Source organism: Lissotriton helveticus, chromosome 3_1, assembly GCF_964261635.1.
Source record: "Lissotriton helveticus chromosome 3_1, aLisHel1.1, whole genome shotgun sequence".
In the NCBI taxonomy this organism is placed as follows: Eukaryota; Metazoa; Chordata; class Amphibia; order Caudata; family Salamandridae; genus Lissotriton; species Lissotriton helveticus.
This window is the reverse complement of record NC_136061.1, coordinates 2,085,152,084-2,085,168,382: the sequence shown is the minus strand read 5'-3', so window position 1 is coordinate 2,085,168,382 and position 16,299 is coordinate 2,085,152,084. Positions and strand designations below refer to the sequence as shown.

Genomic DNA, 16,299 nt, shown 5'->3' with positions numbered 1-16,299 from the left:
GAAGTTTCTAGTTGGTAGGTGTATTTAACTATCGGGGTCCTTAAATCTCTTTCAACGCTGTGATGTTTTAAGGTTTTTCAGCTCTTCGGTCAACTCTGTTCCCTAGTACCTTTGAGTGTCGTATCTTTATAATATTCTATCATTTACATCGTTTCACTTTACCCATCCGTTATATTCCATTTTTCACACCATTTCGCTTTTACCCATCCCCGGAAATCGAGGTCTTCCTCTATGTGCGAGTCCCTGAGTCAGTCGCATATTTGACGGTAGGGTGTCGTGTCTCAGATTCGATCCTCCATCCGGGGCTGGGCAACCATCTTCTATTAACCTTAAAGAGAGAGCAGAGTAGGGTGCACAGAAAAGAATTCTCCCGCCGATCCCACATTTTTAAATAAAGCATGCAATACCCGTTCATAGTTTCGAAAACCTTTATTTTGCAGAATCATTTCAGCACGTGGATTATGAGGGTGCAGTCGTATTTGGCCGGACACGGCAATGGCCAAAGTGCGTACAGTGGGGGGTTGTTTTGCAACAAAAAACATTAGAAAGGTTTATCCATTCATTCGTAGGAAACTAAAACATCTATCAATTGGTTGGGGGATCGGGGGCATTTATTTCATAATTTAGAAGCATAGTCAGACTAGTTGCAATCAGATTTCCTATATGCATACCGTGTGCGTGCATCATAAGCGAGGTTATACATCAGCTACATAAAAAAAATATAATACATCGTACATTTGTAATCAACATTTTTAACGGGATCCTTTTACATGTTCGTCGAGTGAGCTCTCCTTCTTTCTTGTCAAGTGGACAAAGGATCATATATGTCTCAGAACATCAAGTTTTGTATTAGTAAAAAGGAACACCACGAGGTGTTCGTAAGTTCCTATTGATACCGGCGCCATTTTGGGCGGGGCCGGGTTAGTCCGGAAGTAGCATCAGGGAAAAATGTTTCCTACAACCGGCAGTTGGACCAGAGTCCTTTTCGGCAGTTCTAGAATTCCTGCTAACAGAAAGAGTGGCAATGTCATGCTTGTTTCGTTAGTGATCAAGGCAGTCGTCCCTTACCGGAAGCCTGCAGGGGCCGAGGGCTCCGCCGGGGACCCTTGTAGACTCTTCAAGGCTGTGGAGATGCTGTCGGAGGTGGGGGCTCGTGCTCCGGTGGGCGAGCGACCGAGTTACATTGCTGTTCAAAGTTACTCTAGCGGCCGAGACCCGCCTTCCAGCGGGCCCAGACGCCATTTTGAGGCCCTGCAGCAGTCCCCTCTCGTCGAGTCTGCAAGAGTGGAAGAGACCTTTCTGAAGACAAATAGGGAATGGAACTCTGTGTTGTGGAAGCGGGACGTTCGGCTGGGGTGCAGCTGCGATGCCCCCACCTGGGGGGGCGAGGGAGACTCGTTCGCGCCGTCTCCTTCTCCCGGTGCACTCCAGGCCGCTCTCTTTCATGGGCATGCACGATGGTCTCTCCACACCCTGTGCTCCACAAGGCCCATGCCCAGTGCTGTGGAAGTATGGCCACCTGCGGCGCACATTCGGTGCTGCACAAGTATCGGTGCAGCCATTGCATATTCGGTGCTCCGAAAATATGGGCACCGTTGCATGTTCGGTGCTGCGCAAGTACTGGGGCGCCACCATGGTATGTTCGGTGCTACGCAGGTATTGGCACCACCACCTGGCTGGGGGAGTTCGGCGTTGGGCCGGGGGCTGGGAAACCTCCTATCCGTGGAGGTGGGAGAGGCTCGTCCGCGTCGCCTCTCCCTCCCAGCCCGACCAGGACTAACTTTCGTGGAGGTATGTACAAGACATCCCGCCGCCCAGAGTTGTCGCGGCCATTGTTCATGACAGAAGTGGCGCCTGGCGTGTTGCTGCGGCTATCACGGAGGAGAAAAGGAAGAAGTGTCCTGTCCGTTTCTGGGCCGGGCTTCCTTAGGTTATCGGCTGCAGCCGGATCCAGTTGGCCCCGGTCCCTGGCCATTGGTGGCCGGACCGGGAGGACATGTGGCGGGACTACCTGAAACTCCCATGCGCCACCGTGGCCGGGCCGGGAAGGCATGTGGCGGGACTGCCTGCAGCTATCCAGGGCCGCTGCGGCCGGACTCCGCTGGCCCCTGCCTCTCCTCCGGCTCCCCCCTATGTTATGATTTCCTGACCGATTGTTGGCAGCAGGGCCCGCCTTATATGGGTTGCTGCTGGTAGGGCGTAGCCGTAACCCTGCCCTACTTTGGAAGGTTCCAGAGCGTGGGGGGGGGGGCGAATGTTCTGTTGACTTTCATTTTCTAGGTTTTACCGTTCTTGTTTCAAACGTTTTCTGTTGTTAGGGCATTAATAGGTGTTTATTATTACGTATTGTTATTTATTTCTTGTTCGTTATGTTAAATAAAAGTTCAAGTTCATCAGTGGCCTACGGATTTCGTTTTCCCATTTCTTTCTTTCCAGGTTGTTTCATGCTAAAGTTTCTGTTAACGGAGTTTAAGTAACACGGAAGCACATGCAGAGGGATGACGTAGATTCATGCCTCACATACACATAAACTCAGACGGGAGACAGTACAAGTATGACATACAAAGACCCAAGACAAATATAAAACAATTATTGGCCATAATTATCCTTCTCCGTCTGTTAATTTAGAGCTAGACTGGGTTCCCGTCTTAACATTGTCCGATCTATGAAAACTCGAACATGTCGCTGAAATCGGTCTGGCGAAATCTGTGCCATCGGGCATAATCAAACGTGGTGGTTCTTTCTGGTCTGACCATGTCAGTCTGATTCTTCTTTGTCTGGCGCTTTTTCCCTTTCTTCCGGGCTGCTATTCCTGTCGGTCCTCTGTTCCTACTCTCGCTCAGTAAAGTCGGGCATTGGGCTTTCCAGTGTCTGATACATTTACAAAAAGCACATTGGTCTTGCCCTAAGTCTGGCCGTCCTGTGCGTAGTGTCGGGGGATAACTTTCGGGTCGTGGTGTCCAGGGGTTGTCCTGTTGATATATTCCTCTACCTGCTCTGTCCTCGTCTCTTCTCTTTCGTTGCATTGCCTCTTTTCGCCACATACCGAGACTGTCGAGCATAATAGGCGTTGTCTTATTATCACGAAGGGCTATTTCTAACGTTTCTATTTTATCAAGATCGAAGGATCCTACCAGTGGCCACTGTTTGTCTTGACTTTCTTTGGTATACCTGTGCCACAATTTATTATAGGCTATGGTAACTAATCCATAGTTTATGAACATGTCCTTATTAGGGGTGCCTTCCAGCGGAGCTAGATGATCCACCTCTAATAAACGGTCCGGGCTGAACCAGCTATCAATCAGTGGGGAGAAGACAGACATGCCGGCTCGCAACGAGGGACAAAAGTCAGCACTGCCTATCTTATCACTGTGTGCAAAGACTAGACAGAATATTTCTATTCTACGTTGTTTGCAGGCAGTGAATACCTCATGAACCAATAACAAAAAAACAACCAATAAAAAATAAAATAAAATCAGTGGGGAGAATAAGTAGGGGCGCAAAAGTCTGCGTCCTCTACCCTTTCACTATCCGTAAAGAGGAATCTGTTATTTCCTGTTTGCAGACAGAGAATCTCCAGAAAACAATCCGTGAACAGTAGTTCGGGGTCAAAGAACCCAGTTAATCAGTGTGGGAGAGGGAATCTCCCGAAAACCGTTAATAAATAATAGGATTCAGTGGGGGAGAAAAATAGGCACGACGGCTGCGTTACCTATCCTTCACTGTTTGCAAAAGGGAAAGAGCCTACTGTTTCTCCGCGTGCAGACAGTGAATCTCCAAATAAGTTAACAAAGAGTAATACTAGTATTTTCTGAACAATCGATCAATTATTTTGCAGTTTGTCGTGTTTACACGACCTTACCCGGACCGTATGGACAGTTTCTTGTCTTCCGAATCCAGCGCCCGATCGTCCTCTTTTTCTCGTATTCCTCGCAGCACTCCTAATGGTTCCCAGTCAGGACCGTAGATCACTCGAGAGAGGTCTGTTCGGAACTAGTGAAGTTCGGATGATCGGCTGCCAGACGAGGGTCTATTGGGCAAGAGCTCTCCCGATCGTTGCAGTCGTTCACTCTGTCGTCAGGACCTCTCCCACTGGATCCACGAGTCGCTGATGGGCCCCACGCTTGGGACGCCAATTGTAGAATCTAGGTTGAGGGGACAATCGATATTTGCCCGGCGGCATCGCCTCTTAAACCCATGAAATATTAATCAATGAAGAGGCAGGCGCTGGAGACGGGAAGGCAGGAAACAAGGTTTATTCTCTCCGGAGGAGAACACATCAGTTAGACAGCAGGTATCGTTCTGAGGTGCTCTAGCTGCATCTCTGAGGCCTGGCCTCTTATATACAGGTTTTATTGCTTTATTACAGATTACATGTTCATGGCAATGCTTTGATGTACGGAAAGACATTCCCGGAATCTCCCCTTCGGGCCCGTTCCCACACACATTTACAGTAGAAGTCCCCACCCCGGTCACAACAGGTGATGATTATCGCGCAGCTGGATATTCCGCCGATTCATGGAATGTGGGGGGTTCGATCGGATCTCATGGGGTGGGGGCTTTGATCAACTCGGGGGTCCTTTGATGAGGGAAGCTTTCTACTGTACGGGGAGGGGCAAGGAATAGTATCGGCAGAGCTAGGTGTCGGCCTGGGAACGAGGAAGACAAACGGGCACACGGGGAAAAAGGGGTTTGCATCAAAGGGCCTGGGACCATGAAAAGGAATGAAGGGAGGTGTCGCGCTGGGAACAGGATGGGGTTCTGAGGCAGAGCTGCGCTGAAGAGGGGTTTATGACTTAAGGCAGGTGCGAGCAGGGGGGGTTGGTCAGCGTGCAGGCTTGGTGAGGGCGAAGGGCTATGTCGGGGGCCAGTGGCATGCAAAAGGGCTGTTCTGATCGAGGCACCTAAAATGGCGGGCGCGCACGACAAAAAGTGTGGCATCAGGGGGAAAGGCAAGATGGCGCAGATAATGTTTACCAAAATCGTACTAATTTTCCACAAACCTGGTAATAATGTTAAGTGCACCAGCCACCAAACCAGTGGGTATAAATGCTGCAAAGGTACAAATAACAAATATGAGCAGAGTGGGTGACTGACTGTCACCTAAAATTATGTTAAGCAATGTGAAAGTGTTGAATTCACTCCATATGGTTTGATGAAAAAGTATTATTTTAAAACAACGTGACCATTCGTGTCCGGTGCGAATATAAGTAGTGAATAACGTGAGGTGGTATCAGTAGGCAGAATTATGCAATGCCTTATGGAGCAGGCAAAGAGTTTTAAATTCGACCTTTTTTGGGTGCCCACAATGAGCAGGCACATTGCATGTTGTGTGACTTATTTAACAGAAACACCAGCAAAAGGAATTTAAGGTTACCCGTAGCAAGCTTAGCTGACCATAAAGCGATAACTTCTGTGCCGACCAACCTTTCTTGAACAAAATATGCATCTCGCATTAAAATTGGATTTGCTTCAAGCTGTTTCACTTTGCAAGGCAGGATTCGCAGGAATTGGCCCAACGGTGTTGATCAATTGCGTTCTCTCACTTTTGTGTCCGTTTACAACGTTTCCGTCTATTGGTAGAAGTGAAATATCTGGGGCCATTTTAGACACAAAACTACCTTAATTAGCACTTGTGATGGGCACTGAATCTTTGAACTAAATGTACCAGTACGTGTTCATTTCTTGGCTTTTGCTACAAGACTGCCGTGAACGGTTCTTCGTTACTAAGGGGAGAACGCTCCATGCTTGGCTTTTAAATAACAACCTTACTGTCTTAGTAAAAGGTAATCCTGCGGCTTGCAATGGAACATTGCCTTCTTGTTTCAGCCGTCAGAGGGTCAACTGCGTCTCGTTCAGCGTTCATCGCGACAGTGCATTGTGCTGTGTATCTCAAGCGGAGAGAAAGTGACACCCTACTTAGCCGCCACCGGTGGTAAGTTGATGGCAGTCTCACAATATATAATTGTGCTGCGCCATTGATCATTTTACATTAGGGGGAAGTTAGCCCGTATTGTGCACGTGAAGTCAGCCTTTACCCAGTAAGGCAATAGATCACAGTCCACTCCGACCCGCTCTGCTCATTAATACTGAGACATTAAGACAAATAGCTCAGGCAAACAATAGCGATCCTAAGCTGGCTCTTGGAAAAATACGCATCTATCATTACTGCGTGACATGCTTTGAGGGCAGGAATATTTTCTTGTAAGTAAAGACAAGCATGAACTCCATACATTATGCACATCAATAATGAAGGTGTTTAAAAATGAAGGTTAGTTTAATTCCGGTAACGTAAAACCCACAATAGTACTTGAATTCATCTTTCGGAGAATTGTGACAATTAAATAATCCACGTATGTCAATCAATACTTGAACAATGTAAACGCTGTATGTGCTTTGACATTAAGACAAGGCCAATTTATGTAAAGTAAGAAATAAAACAAGAGATTTATTTAATTTACAAGACAGCGCAGAGGTTAAAAGGCAGGGAAGTGGATCTTAGCATTACTGATTCATACATCTAAAGACACCTATTATATTTCGACAAATGAGAGGCGCTGCAGCACCAGTTACGCTACATGCGGACACATTATTCATTTTTTGGCACGGAGAGATTAAGTAATTTGCCCGGAATCACGGTAGATTTTGGATCAGAGCGTTTTACATATCACCAGTTACGCTACATGCGGACACATTATTAATTTTTTTAGGCACGGAGATATTAAGTAATTTGCCCGGAAGCACATTAGATTTTGGCGTCGTTACCGAGACTCGAACCCAGATCCCCAGGTCCGAGGTCGAACGCCCTAGCCGTTAAGCCAACCCTGTTCTTGTTTTTTGCTCCCTTGTAATGTTCTCATGTATAGCTCTGTCCCTGTTGGGAAGCGCTCTGATACCTTCGGGTAAACTCAGCGCTATATCAAATCCATAACTCCATAAATAAACATAACTACTACCTTCGGGTAAACTCAACGTTATATCAAATCCATAACTCAATAAATAAACAGAACTACTCGGCGCCCGCCATTCCACCAGCCCCCTCTAAGTACTGTTAGAATCACAGACTGTGATCGTGTGCCTAAATTACCCAATAATTTTTCCTTTCAACCACAAGCGAACCACAAATGGTGCTTTGGAGCGTCTTTTACCCTGCAATTTCTCGGCAGTATTCGCGTTCTTGGGACCGTTTCTCTTTGCTCTGCGGAGCACCGGTTCAATAAAGGCACGCCCCACAAGATTACCGTGTTTACTGTTTAAATTACTGTGATTTACTGTTGTAAAGTCGCATCTGTTACTAAGACGCGCCAGAGAACATACCAATGCCCATCTGGATGCGCAAGTATCGGAGGGGCTGTAAAGCCAAATGGCGCCCCGAGCCATTTTCAATAATACAAACTAACTTGTTCCCAACTATAGGTCCTGAACCGCCAATCATTTCGAAATATCCACAATATTATTTCGACATTCTGATTTTAACGGTATTATATCATTGTGTGTTGCTTGTATAGCACAATTTACAGTACATGAGGACACACACATTTTGTTTGTTAGGCACAGGGAGATCGGTGATTTGCCCCAATCAGAGGATGTTTGGCATCGTTATCGAGACTCGAACCCTGATCCCCAGGTCCGATGTTGCCCTAGCCGATAAGCCAACTCCTCGCTCTGTTGCAATTAACTTTTGGAATTGTATATTACCGGACAAGCTCCTGCTTCCGCTTGGAACTCTCCCCGACTGCATTCATTCCCACGAAGCATTACCTCGGAGTAAAGAAAAGAAAAGAGGAGACATTAGTATCTTGTGCTACTGCATTTGTAGCGCCGCTTGTACTTGATGAGCCTTGTGCTAATCAGCGTCACCGGTAGGCACTAAGACTCACCTAGCGACTACGCTGTGAGGCCCTCTCCTCTCCTCCATGTGCAGAGACCCAGCTACGCTGTAATTCTTTTGCTGGTCTGCTGCCACCGGAGCTGTGGGAGAAGACAAAGAGGGTTAGTTGTGCCTCCCCCGAGGTTTTATACCCTCGGGGGAGGGAAGATCGACCCTGCCTTCCTGACGACTCTGAGCTCCCATGATAGGCTCACTTGGACATGCTTTACTGGCTCCTCCCTGTCCTGTTGCTGCCTCGAGGACATCACAGCTGGCTCCCAACCCGGATGCCCTCTAAGGGCGCCACGCCCCTAGGAGCGGGTGGCGCCGTCATAATGCTCACAGTCTAAATAACTTACCGTGTAACACTCGAAGTAAAGGGGCCAGTAGCAATGGGAAGGTACAAATGATGACATGGCTATAATAAGGAGGGACTAACGAGCCTCATAATCAATCAGACGCAGCATTTACAAAAGCCAATGACACGAGCCAATTAGAAACATGGGCAGAGAGTGGGCGGAGCTTTCACTCCATACTCCATTTCTGCATGCCTCGCAAAGCAAGCAGCGCATGCACGCTGCCGCTATAGGCTCGACCTAAAAATTTACATACTTACAGAATGCATGAATGTTTTGGTATGTATTTTTGTTCATTGCACTTTCTTTAACGAAACTTTCAGGATTATTCATCAAAATATATTTTGGCGGCGTTCTAAGCTATTTTTCTAGGTTTACAGGTCCTAAATTCGGGTTACAGTAATTTCAAGTGGTAAAATTATTGTGTTCTTTCCTTCCTGCATTTGCCTCTTGGGAAATGTGCCAGAAGCACTTGCACAGGTGGTAGTTTTTGAAGGAATGATACAAAAATGCATTTAAATGAGAATCAATGTCTGTATTAACTTCAGCACTTCAGTTACCTTTATGATAAGCGGAGTCTGCCTCGTCAGTACAACTGACGTGGGTCCTGCTTGATAATGAATTATATTTGCCAAACCATTTTTAGAAGCCAAAAACCTAAGTAAGAATACTGATATTTGGTTTGCATTTCACAGGTACAAGTTCTATACAAATCTCCGTAAAAGGGCAAGCAAGGCAACAGGCATTCTGTATGCAGTACTTTTATCAAGAGCTTTAATATCTAGTGAAGAAAATTGCTCAGTAGATAAATAGGAAAAGCAAATGTGTTGAGTTGCATTACAGTAGCATCACAGTCACGGCTCCAAATGTTGATTTTTTTTTTTCATGTTGCCCATACTAGAAGATGGTGCTTGTCCAGTTCCTAATGACTTCTACAAGGCTCTCCAAAAACGGGAGAGAGACTCAGGGGCATATTACCAAGCAATAGCGATAATTATCGCTATTGCTTGGTTAGAGACAAAAATTTACAGCTGAGCTGCGGCGATTTTTATCGCAGATAAACCTTGGTATTAGCAAGGTTTATCGCAAATGCGATAAAAAATGCATGAATATCGCTGAAAAGTCAGCGATATTCATGCATTACCGAGCTAATGCTCTTAGCCATGTTATCCACCTCCCATTGGATAACATGGCTAAGAACTGCTCAGGGCAGGTGTTAGCTTTTGGAGATATTCGCGCTTAGTGCGAATATCTCCAAAAGTTGGTAATAGGAGATAGCGATGTTAGCGACTGTTTCCAGTCGCTAACATCTTGGCACGCCCACTTTGCATATCATTAGTGATAAATATCACTGACATGCAAAGTGGGGCCCAAGATGGTCGCTATCTCTTACTAGCTGTCGCTAACTGGTCTTAGCGACAGCTAGGTAATAGGGAGATAATTTTTATTATTAGGGGCTGAATGATTTCTAAGTACTAAAACTGCAGGTTTACACATGGCAAATGTTTAGGTTTGCCAGGTTGGTATGGCAGTTTAAAACAACACACACAGGCTGCAGTGAAGCCCTGAAGACACTCTGAGTGCTGCAGCCCACTAGTAGCATTTAATTTACTGGCCCTGGGTATACTTGGTATTTAGAAACATTTTACCACTGTTTAGCATTAATAAAGTGTACAGAGTCCTAGGGCCAGCAAAAACGATTTCAGAAAGAGCAGCAACACTTTGGGTGATACCATGACAAGATTATCATGGCCAACAATTAAGAACAACACCGTATTTAAAACTACTTCATGTCATAAGTGATGTTAAGGGTAGTATGAAGGAGATATTGTACCTGTACTTGTGTACCTATACCGAAGAAGAATATGAGACACATGGATCACAGGCAAAGGAAAAGTACAAAACAAGTGGATACCCAGGACAGATTATTAGAAGAGTGTGAGAATGAATTTTGATAAGTGTTACTGAAAATAAGACAGAAGAAGTTAATAACAGTCGCAGTACTAAGATACAATCAAAACGTACAATCAAACTAATAATGAGTCCAAGAACTTGTTAGCTAAGAATGGATTGTGAAACCTTTAATAGAGGCAACAGACAAAGGTTAGAAATACCAATATTTGCATTCAGAAGAGTATGTGCAATAGGAAGTATATTAGTAAATATGTATATCAAATTTCTCTCAGAAATGTGGTTATATTTATGAAAACATCAAATTAGATCCTATCTAGACTACTAGAAAGATTAGAAGTGTAGATTTACTAAAAATACAAAGGCGTTTTAATAGGAATAATATAGAAATATTTCAAAACCTTACTAAATTTAGAATTAAATTTGAGAATTACATGAATTTATGTTAGTGACTGAACTTTAATCAGAACTGAATGTTAATCAGATAACAAAAGAAGTAAACTCACAAATTATTGAACACCAACAGGAAAATGTAGAAAACCTGTTCCCATAATCACAAATTTTTTGTAATTTTTTTTTTAGAAAAGACAGTTTGGAAACATAAAAGTCAAAGGCTGATATTGCAATCAGTAGAAAACACTTAACGATAATACACTGATTCACCCAACTACTCGGAGGATGGTGCATGAGTTGGCATCACCTTCTTCCTCTTTAGAGCAACACACAAAAGACCTGCTGTGGCACAGCCCAGTATAAGAAGGGTAGCAAGTAGCCCAAAACATATCACCCTGCAGCATCTGAGTCAGCGGGCGAATGGTAGAGAAGTCCTAGGTTGATTTCAACAGGAACCCAGCCTTACTGGAAGAGCCTGGAAGCAGAACCCAAATTATCGAGGGCTTGAGAGACACAGAGTGGAGTGCAATGACCAAAGCACTGAACACAATTGGCATAGGAAGGACAACCAGGCCTGGGCAAACTGGAACAGAGGTGAGTAGGGGTAAATCTGCATGACAACAATCAATGGAGGAGGTGCAAATTTGCCAAGCTGGCAAAACTAGACCCAGTGAGTTGCAGAGGGGGAGGGATATTGCAAGGTCTTGAAGTGGAGGCAGACCAAGGCTGGGATCTGTCAGCGTAGTAGAGACCATGGCCCATGGAAGAGGGTGCTTTGGGTGGCAGGTCGGCAGCAGGTGGCTAAAAGTGGGCCTTGATGGCCAAATATGGTTGTGGCCTTATAAAATGAATGATGATAGTGGGTGTGATGGGAATACCAGTATAGATTTGCTGAAGAGATTAATGGTCGTCTAGAAGGAGATCAAACCCAACCCAATGGCCTCAAACATCTGGTGGGACATCCTGGCTCAGTGTAACATGGATTGATTCATTGAAAGACACCCAGACAAATCAAAGGGACAGTGTAGAAATGGAGTCAAGAGGTAGGGGAGCTTGTAATAGAGGACAGGCCAGAACAGTTGCTGCTTTGTCCTTCTCAGCATGTTTATGAGAAGACACCGGAGAATGGTCCTTAAATGTTTGATACAGTAATTATGTCTTTAAGTTTATACTTGCTCCTGCTGTGAAATCACAGAGCGCAATTCAGATGATGTAACTGTAACCTTTTCTGGGTAAGTAATCGAAGGTCACAAGGCCCCTGCTTTACTATAATAATGTTTCTGGGAGATGTTTATCGCTTACATTGCAGAGTGGGTTGTGCACAAGAACAATATCCTGTTACTCACTGGATAAGCTGACAACCAAATACATTAACAAGCCATGAGATGTGTGGTTTTATTTGCTAATGAAGATGCCTCTTGTTACAGAACAGGTGGCAATTCCGGACTTCAGTGCAGGAGCCATGGAGAACTGGGGTTTGATTGCTTACAGAGAGACAGCACTCTTGTTTGACCCACTGGAATCTTCAATTGCGAACAAAGAGAGAGTGGTTACGGTGATAGCACATGAGCTTGCTCATCAGGTAGTGCATTTTATTTGTTCAAATCTGCTTTCACTTGAGTTTTGTTTGTTCAGGTATTTCATAAATTAATTCAGATCCTCGGATCACTGTGCTTTCATACACTTTTGACAGAATAACTAACTCACGTTTGAAACATCTCAATTTTCTTGAATTCCTTCTGTCTAAGAAAACATTTGAAGAGACAAATAATAATATCTTTAATGAAATGTACAAATGCATGTTGAGAAAGTTATTGTAGTATTTAATTTTTTCCAAGCTTGTCCTAGTACAACTACTGCAAAATGAGCCCAAAAAATGACAAAGCAATCTTCATTCCTGCTTGTTGAGAATAGGTTACACCGGGAGGGATTAATATATGATGCTGTGAAGAAAATTCTGGAAAAGGTGGACCGGTGACACATAATTATTGAAAACAGTGAACGGAAAAATAAATCCAATTCTAAATAATCAATTCATTAGCAAATAGTGCAGATTGAAAAAGGAAGGGCTAGCATATGGCCACATGACATCATGGTTCACACTGCTCGAAAACAGCTAAAATAATGTCTAAGGCAGACATGTACTTACCATTAAACTTTTGCCGTTACTTTAGCGGTTGAGGGTGTTATTTAGTTTGGCGGATGTGGGACACTGGCTGTTGTCACGCGCCCCTCTATTTAGAATGCACACATGAGTGTACACTCTAATTAAGCTAGGCATCTATCCACCATTTTTGTATTAATATTTTTTTACACATATCTTCACTCAGTCAATCTTTAAATAGTTTTATAATTTGGTATGTGGTGCAATGCATTGCACTGAGGGAATTCTAGTGTTTCACGTTTTATACTGATCACATGGTAATTGTTAGAAATTGGGCTATTGATTGAAAAGGTGTAAGTCCTTCGTCAAGCCAGCAACCACAATCCTAGTCATGGAAAGGCACAATCAAACCCCAAATTAACCTGTGCTAACCCTCTGGTAGCTTGGCACAGAGCATTCAGGCTTTACTTGAAGGCAATTTGTAAAGTATTTGTGCAACAGTTCAAACAGTAAAACAGTGAAAACACCACACAAAAAGTTCCCACAGCAGGTTTAGAGAAATAGAATGATTTTTAATAAATAAAATAAGACCAAAATGAAAAAAAAACAATCTGTGGAACCGTAGTTATTTAATTTTTAAGTTTTAAGTAAAAATAGCGCCAAACAGCACAAAGCGCCAACAATGGCTATTTGGTTGCCTTAGATTGGGACAATGTCACAAGTTCAGGCTGACTGCGATGGAGCACAGGCTGGCTAGAGAGACCCAGTTAGGTCCAATGATCAAATTACCTTAAATCCTGATTGCAGAGCATTACGTGGATCCATGCAACCACAGCGATGCATCGGTTCTGAGGTGCGGCAAGACTGCAGTTTGAGGTCCTGTTACAGCATCATTGAATTCTAGAAGAGGGCCTATCATAAGGGGAACTCTACTGTAAAATGCTCTTCTATCAGCTTATGTTCTCAATAGGAATTAAAGATCTTTGAATGTTGGTCTCCTGAGAGGGGGTGTGTTCATGGGGTGGCAGATCATTAGCCTATCTGTCCCCGAAACTACGGAATTCTTTGCAAAGGGAATTAAGGATGGAGCCTGGTGAGATTAAGTTCAGGAAGATTGTCAATAAATGGCTTTTTCCTAATGAGCTCAATTTAAGTTCTGGCTTTAGAAGATTATGGATGCATATTTGACTCACTTAGCGGTGGGAAGCCTTAGGGTATGGTGTCTGAGGTCCTTTCTTGTATACACAGCTGGGCTTTTTAAGTAGGGAGAAAATTCAAGAGACAGGCCTTTGAAGTGCACAGATTTTCTGTCCTCCTTGCTCTGGCTCCAGACTAACTACAAGGGATATGGAGCCCTTTGTGTGGAGACAGGACTTGAGGTGTGAGGCTGGCCTCAGCTCCTACCTCCCATCCTCCCATCCTGCCAGTGATGTGCAATTTAGTAACACCTAAGCTCCCACTGTGTCTGGCTCTCTAGGAGGAATACACAAAGCCCAACTGCCAATTATACCCATTTACGTGACCAGAGACAGGCTGCAGGCACCAAATGGATAAGGCAACCAAATGCCAACTTCCTAAAAGTTAAAGTATACAAAAAAGTAATGGGTGGAATGCTTGAATTAATCTCAACCTCTGGAGGTTGTTCCTGCTGTTAGGAGCTGGACACAACCTGAAAGAAGCAAGAAAACCTGTCTCCGATGCTGTCTGCGATGCCGTTCTGATGCCGCGACCTGCACCGAGGCCAAGGGCACCCCTTGAGAAGTGCACGATGGACCACCCAGCCTGCACCGCTGCACCGACACCCTTTGATGCCTGCAGGGATTGGCATTTGCACAAAGCCATCACTTGAATAGTCTCCGTTTAGCGCCTGCATCCTGTTACCGAGGCGCTGTTAACTGACTCCACAATCTCACCGACTTTGCACCATCACTGGAACCGACGCCTCACAACTGACACACTGACTTCCCCTGTCCTAGATTCAACACTTCACCTCCTCATGAACATGACGGCTCACCTCCCCTGTGGCAGCCAGGGAGCCGGGCTCAGCTCCCCATGCCTCACCTCCACGACACCATGCATCATCATCAACTTCTTTATCCAAAGATACTGCTTGTTTGGAAGTCCATGTGAGTCTGTGCCCTATGCCATGCACCTCACAGTCGGTGCCATACATTGGATTTATTACTGTCACAACATCGCAATAGCCCCAGGTGAAGCTATTTGTTTTCTACAACATTTGTTTTGGAAATAACTGTTTTGAAGTGCTATTTTACTACATGTATGTTGGATTTTTGTTGTTTTGGTTTTGTTGAGTTTAGATGAAGATACTTTATTTCTCTAAACTGGTGTGGCATCCATTTGTGCTGTTATCAGTGTATTACTGTGTACTTTGAGTACAAATACTTCACACATTGCCTTTGGGTTAAGCCTGTCTGCTCATGTCAAGCTACAAAAGGAGTGTGCAGGGGTTATCTAAAGTGTGTATCCCCCTTACCCTGACTAGAAGAAAGGGTCCCTACTTGGACAAAGGTACTTACCTCTGCCAACTAAAGAACCCCATTTCTAACAAAGACAAAGCAGGGTCTTTCAGTAACCATATAAGAATTGTGATTTGGGCCTGTTTAATGCCTTTGGGTATGTTCCATCTATTTCAAAGTCGCAAAGGTTTTACATATACAAAAGACAGGCCTGTCATGCAGGATAAGACATTGTTGCACCAACAGGAGGGGCAGCAGCCGCCACCGTTACTATTCTGCTGAGTTCAGATGGGTCATCTCAGCCCATTCAGGTCAACCTGTCAATCAAATTGGCCTATTGCGTGGCTCCTGGAAGGAAATTCATACCTCATTACAGGCAGGACAGTAGCTTCAGATTAAGGGCTAATTAGCCTATAGTGGCTCAGACAAGTAAATGTAACTTTTCTGAAAGTTACATTTTGATAGAAATGGGGTTTCTGATTCGGTAATTCACCTAAACCAGGCAGAACCCACCACTCTTGTCAGGGTAAGGGAATTACATGCACAAAAACCTTGCTCATCACCTTGGTAGCTTGGCAGAGCAGTCAGGTTTATCTCAGAGGAAATGTGAGGAAATGTGTGCCACATACACATCCCAGTGGCACACTAGAGGCTCCACACAAGTATATATAATGAAATATCCTTTGTATTTCAAACACATAGGCCACATTCACAGCAATCACTTGGCCATTACGCAATTGTCATGGGCATAACAGTTAGTGCACTGAATCAATACTGGGACATTGCACAGATCATAAGATTCATCATGAGAAACCATGGCTGGGAATGTTATGCAGCTCCTGAACATGATATTTAGGAAAGTCAGTAAAGCACGGTGTTGACTTGCAAGTGTATTCAGATAGGTGTTGGAGGTCATACTCTGTTAGGAAATGACAAGAAAGAAATGTGTATCTAGAATCGTTGGTGTGGCAGATACACCAATCAAGGTGTTAAGGTAGCCAAGGCTGCAGGAATGCCTGTATGCTACCACCGGGAGGATGGGAATACTTTCCCCAACGATGCCTCCCAAGACAGTGGAGTTGGAGCTGCTCGTGCTCGGGGGGCGCAAAGTTTCAGAGAAGAGGTGGGGAAGAGCACTCACCTGGGCCCCAGCCGCAACAATGCCCGTCCTGTTACACATAGCTGGAG

The 16,299-nt window shown here is 44.6% G+C and overlaps 1 protein-coding gene across 1 annotated transcript in view; it reads left to right on the top strand.

Moving 5' to 3' along the window:
• The window catches only part of LOC144824117 (aminopeptidase N-like), a 532,705-nt gene that overhangs the window by 120,994 nt on the left and 395,412 nt on the right, over window positions 1–16,299 (top strand). Inside the window, exon 5 of the mRNA XM_078683229.1 lies at window positions 11,958–12,112. Coding sequence (XP_078539355.1) covers window positions 11,958–12,112 — 155 coding nt within the window. The remainder of the gene's footprint in view (window positions 1–11,957; window positions 12,113–16,299) is intronic.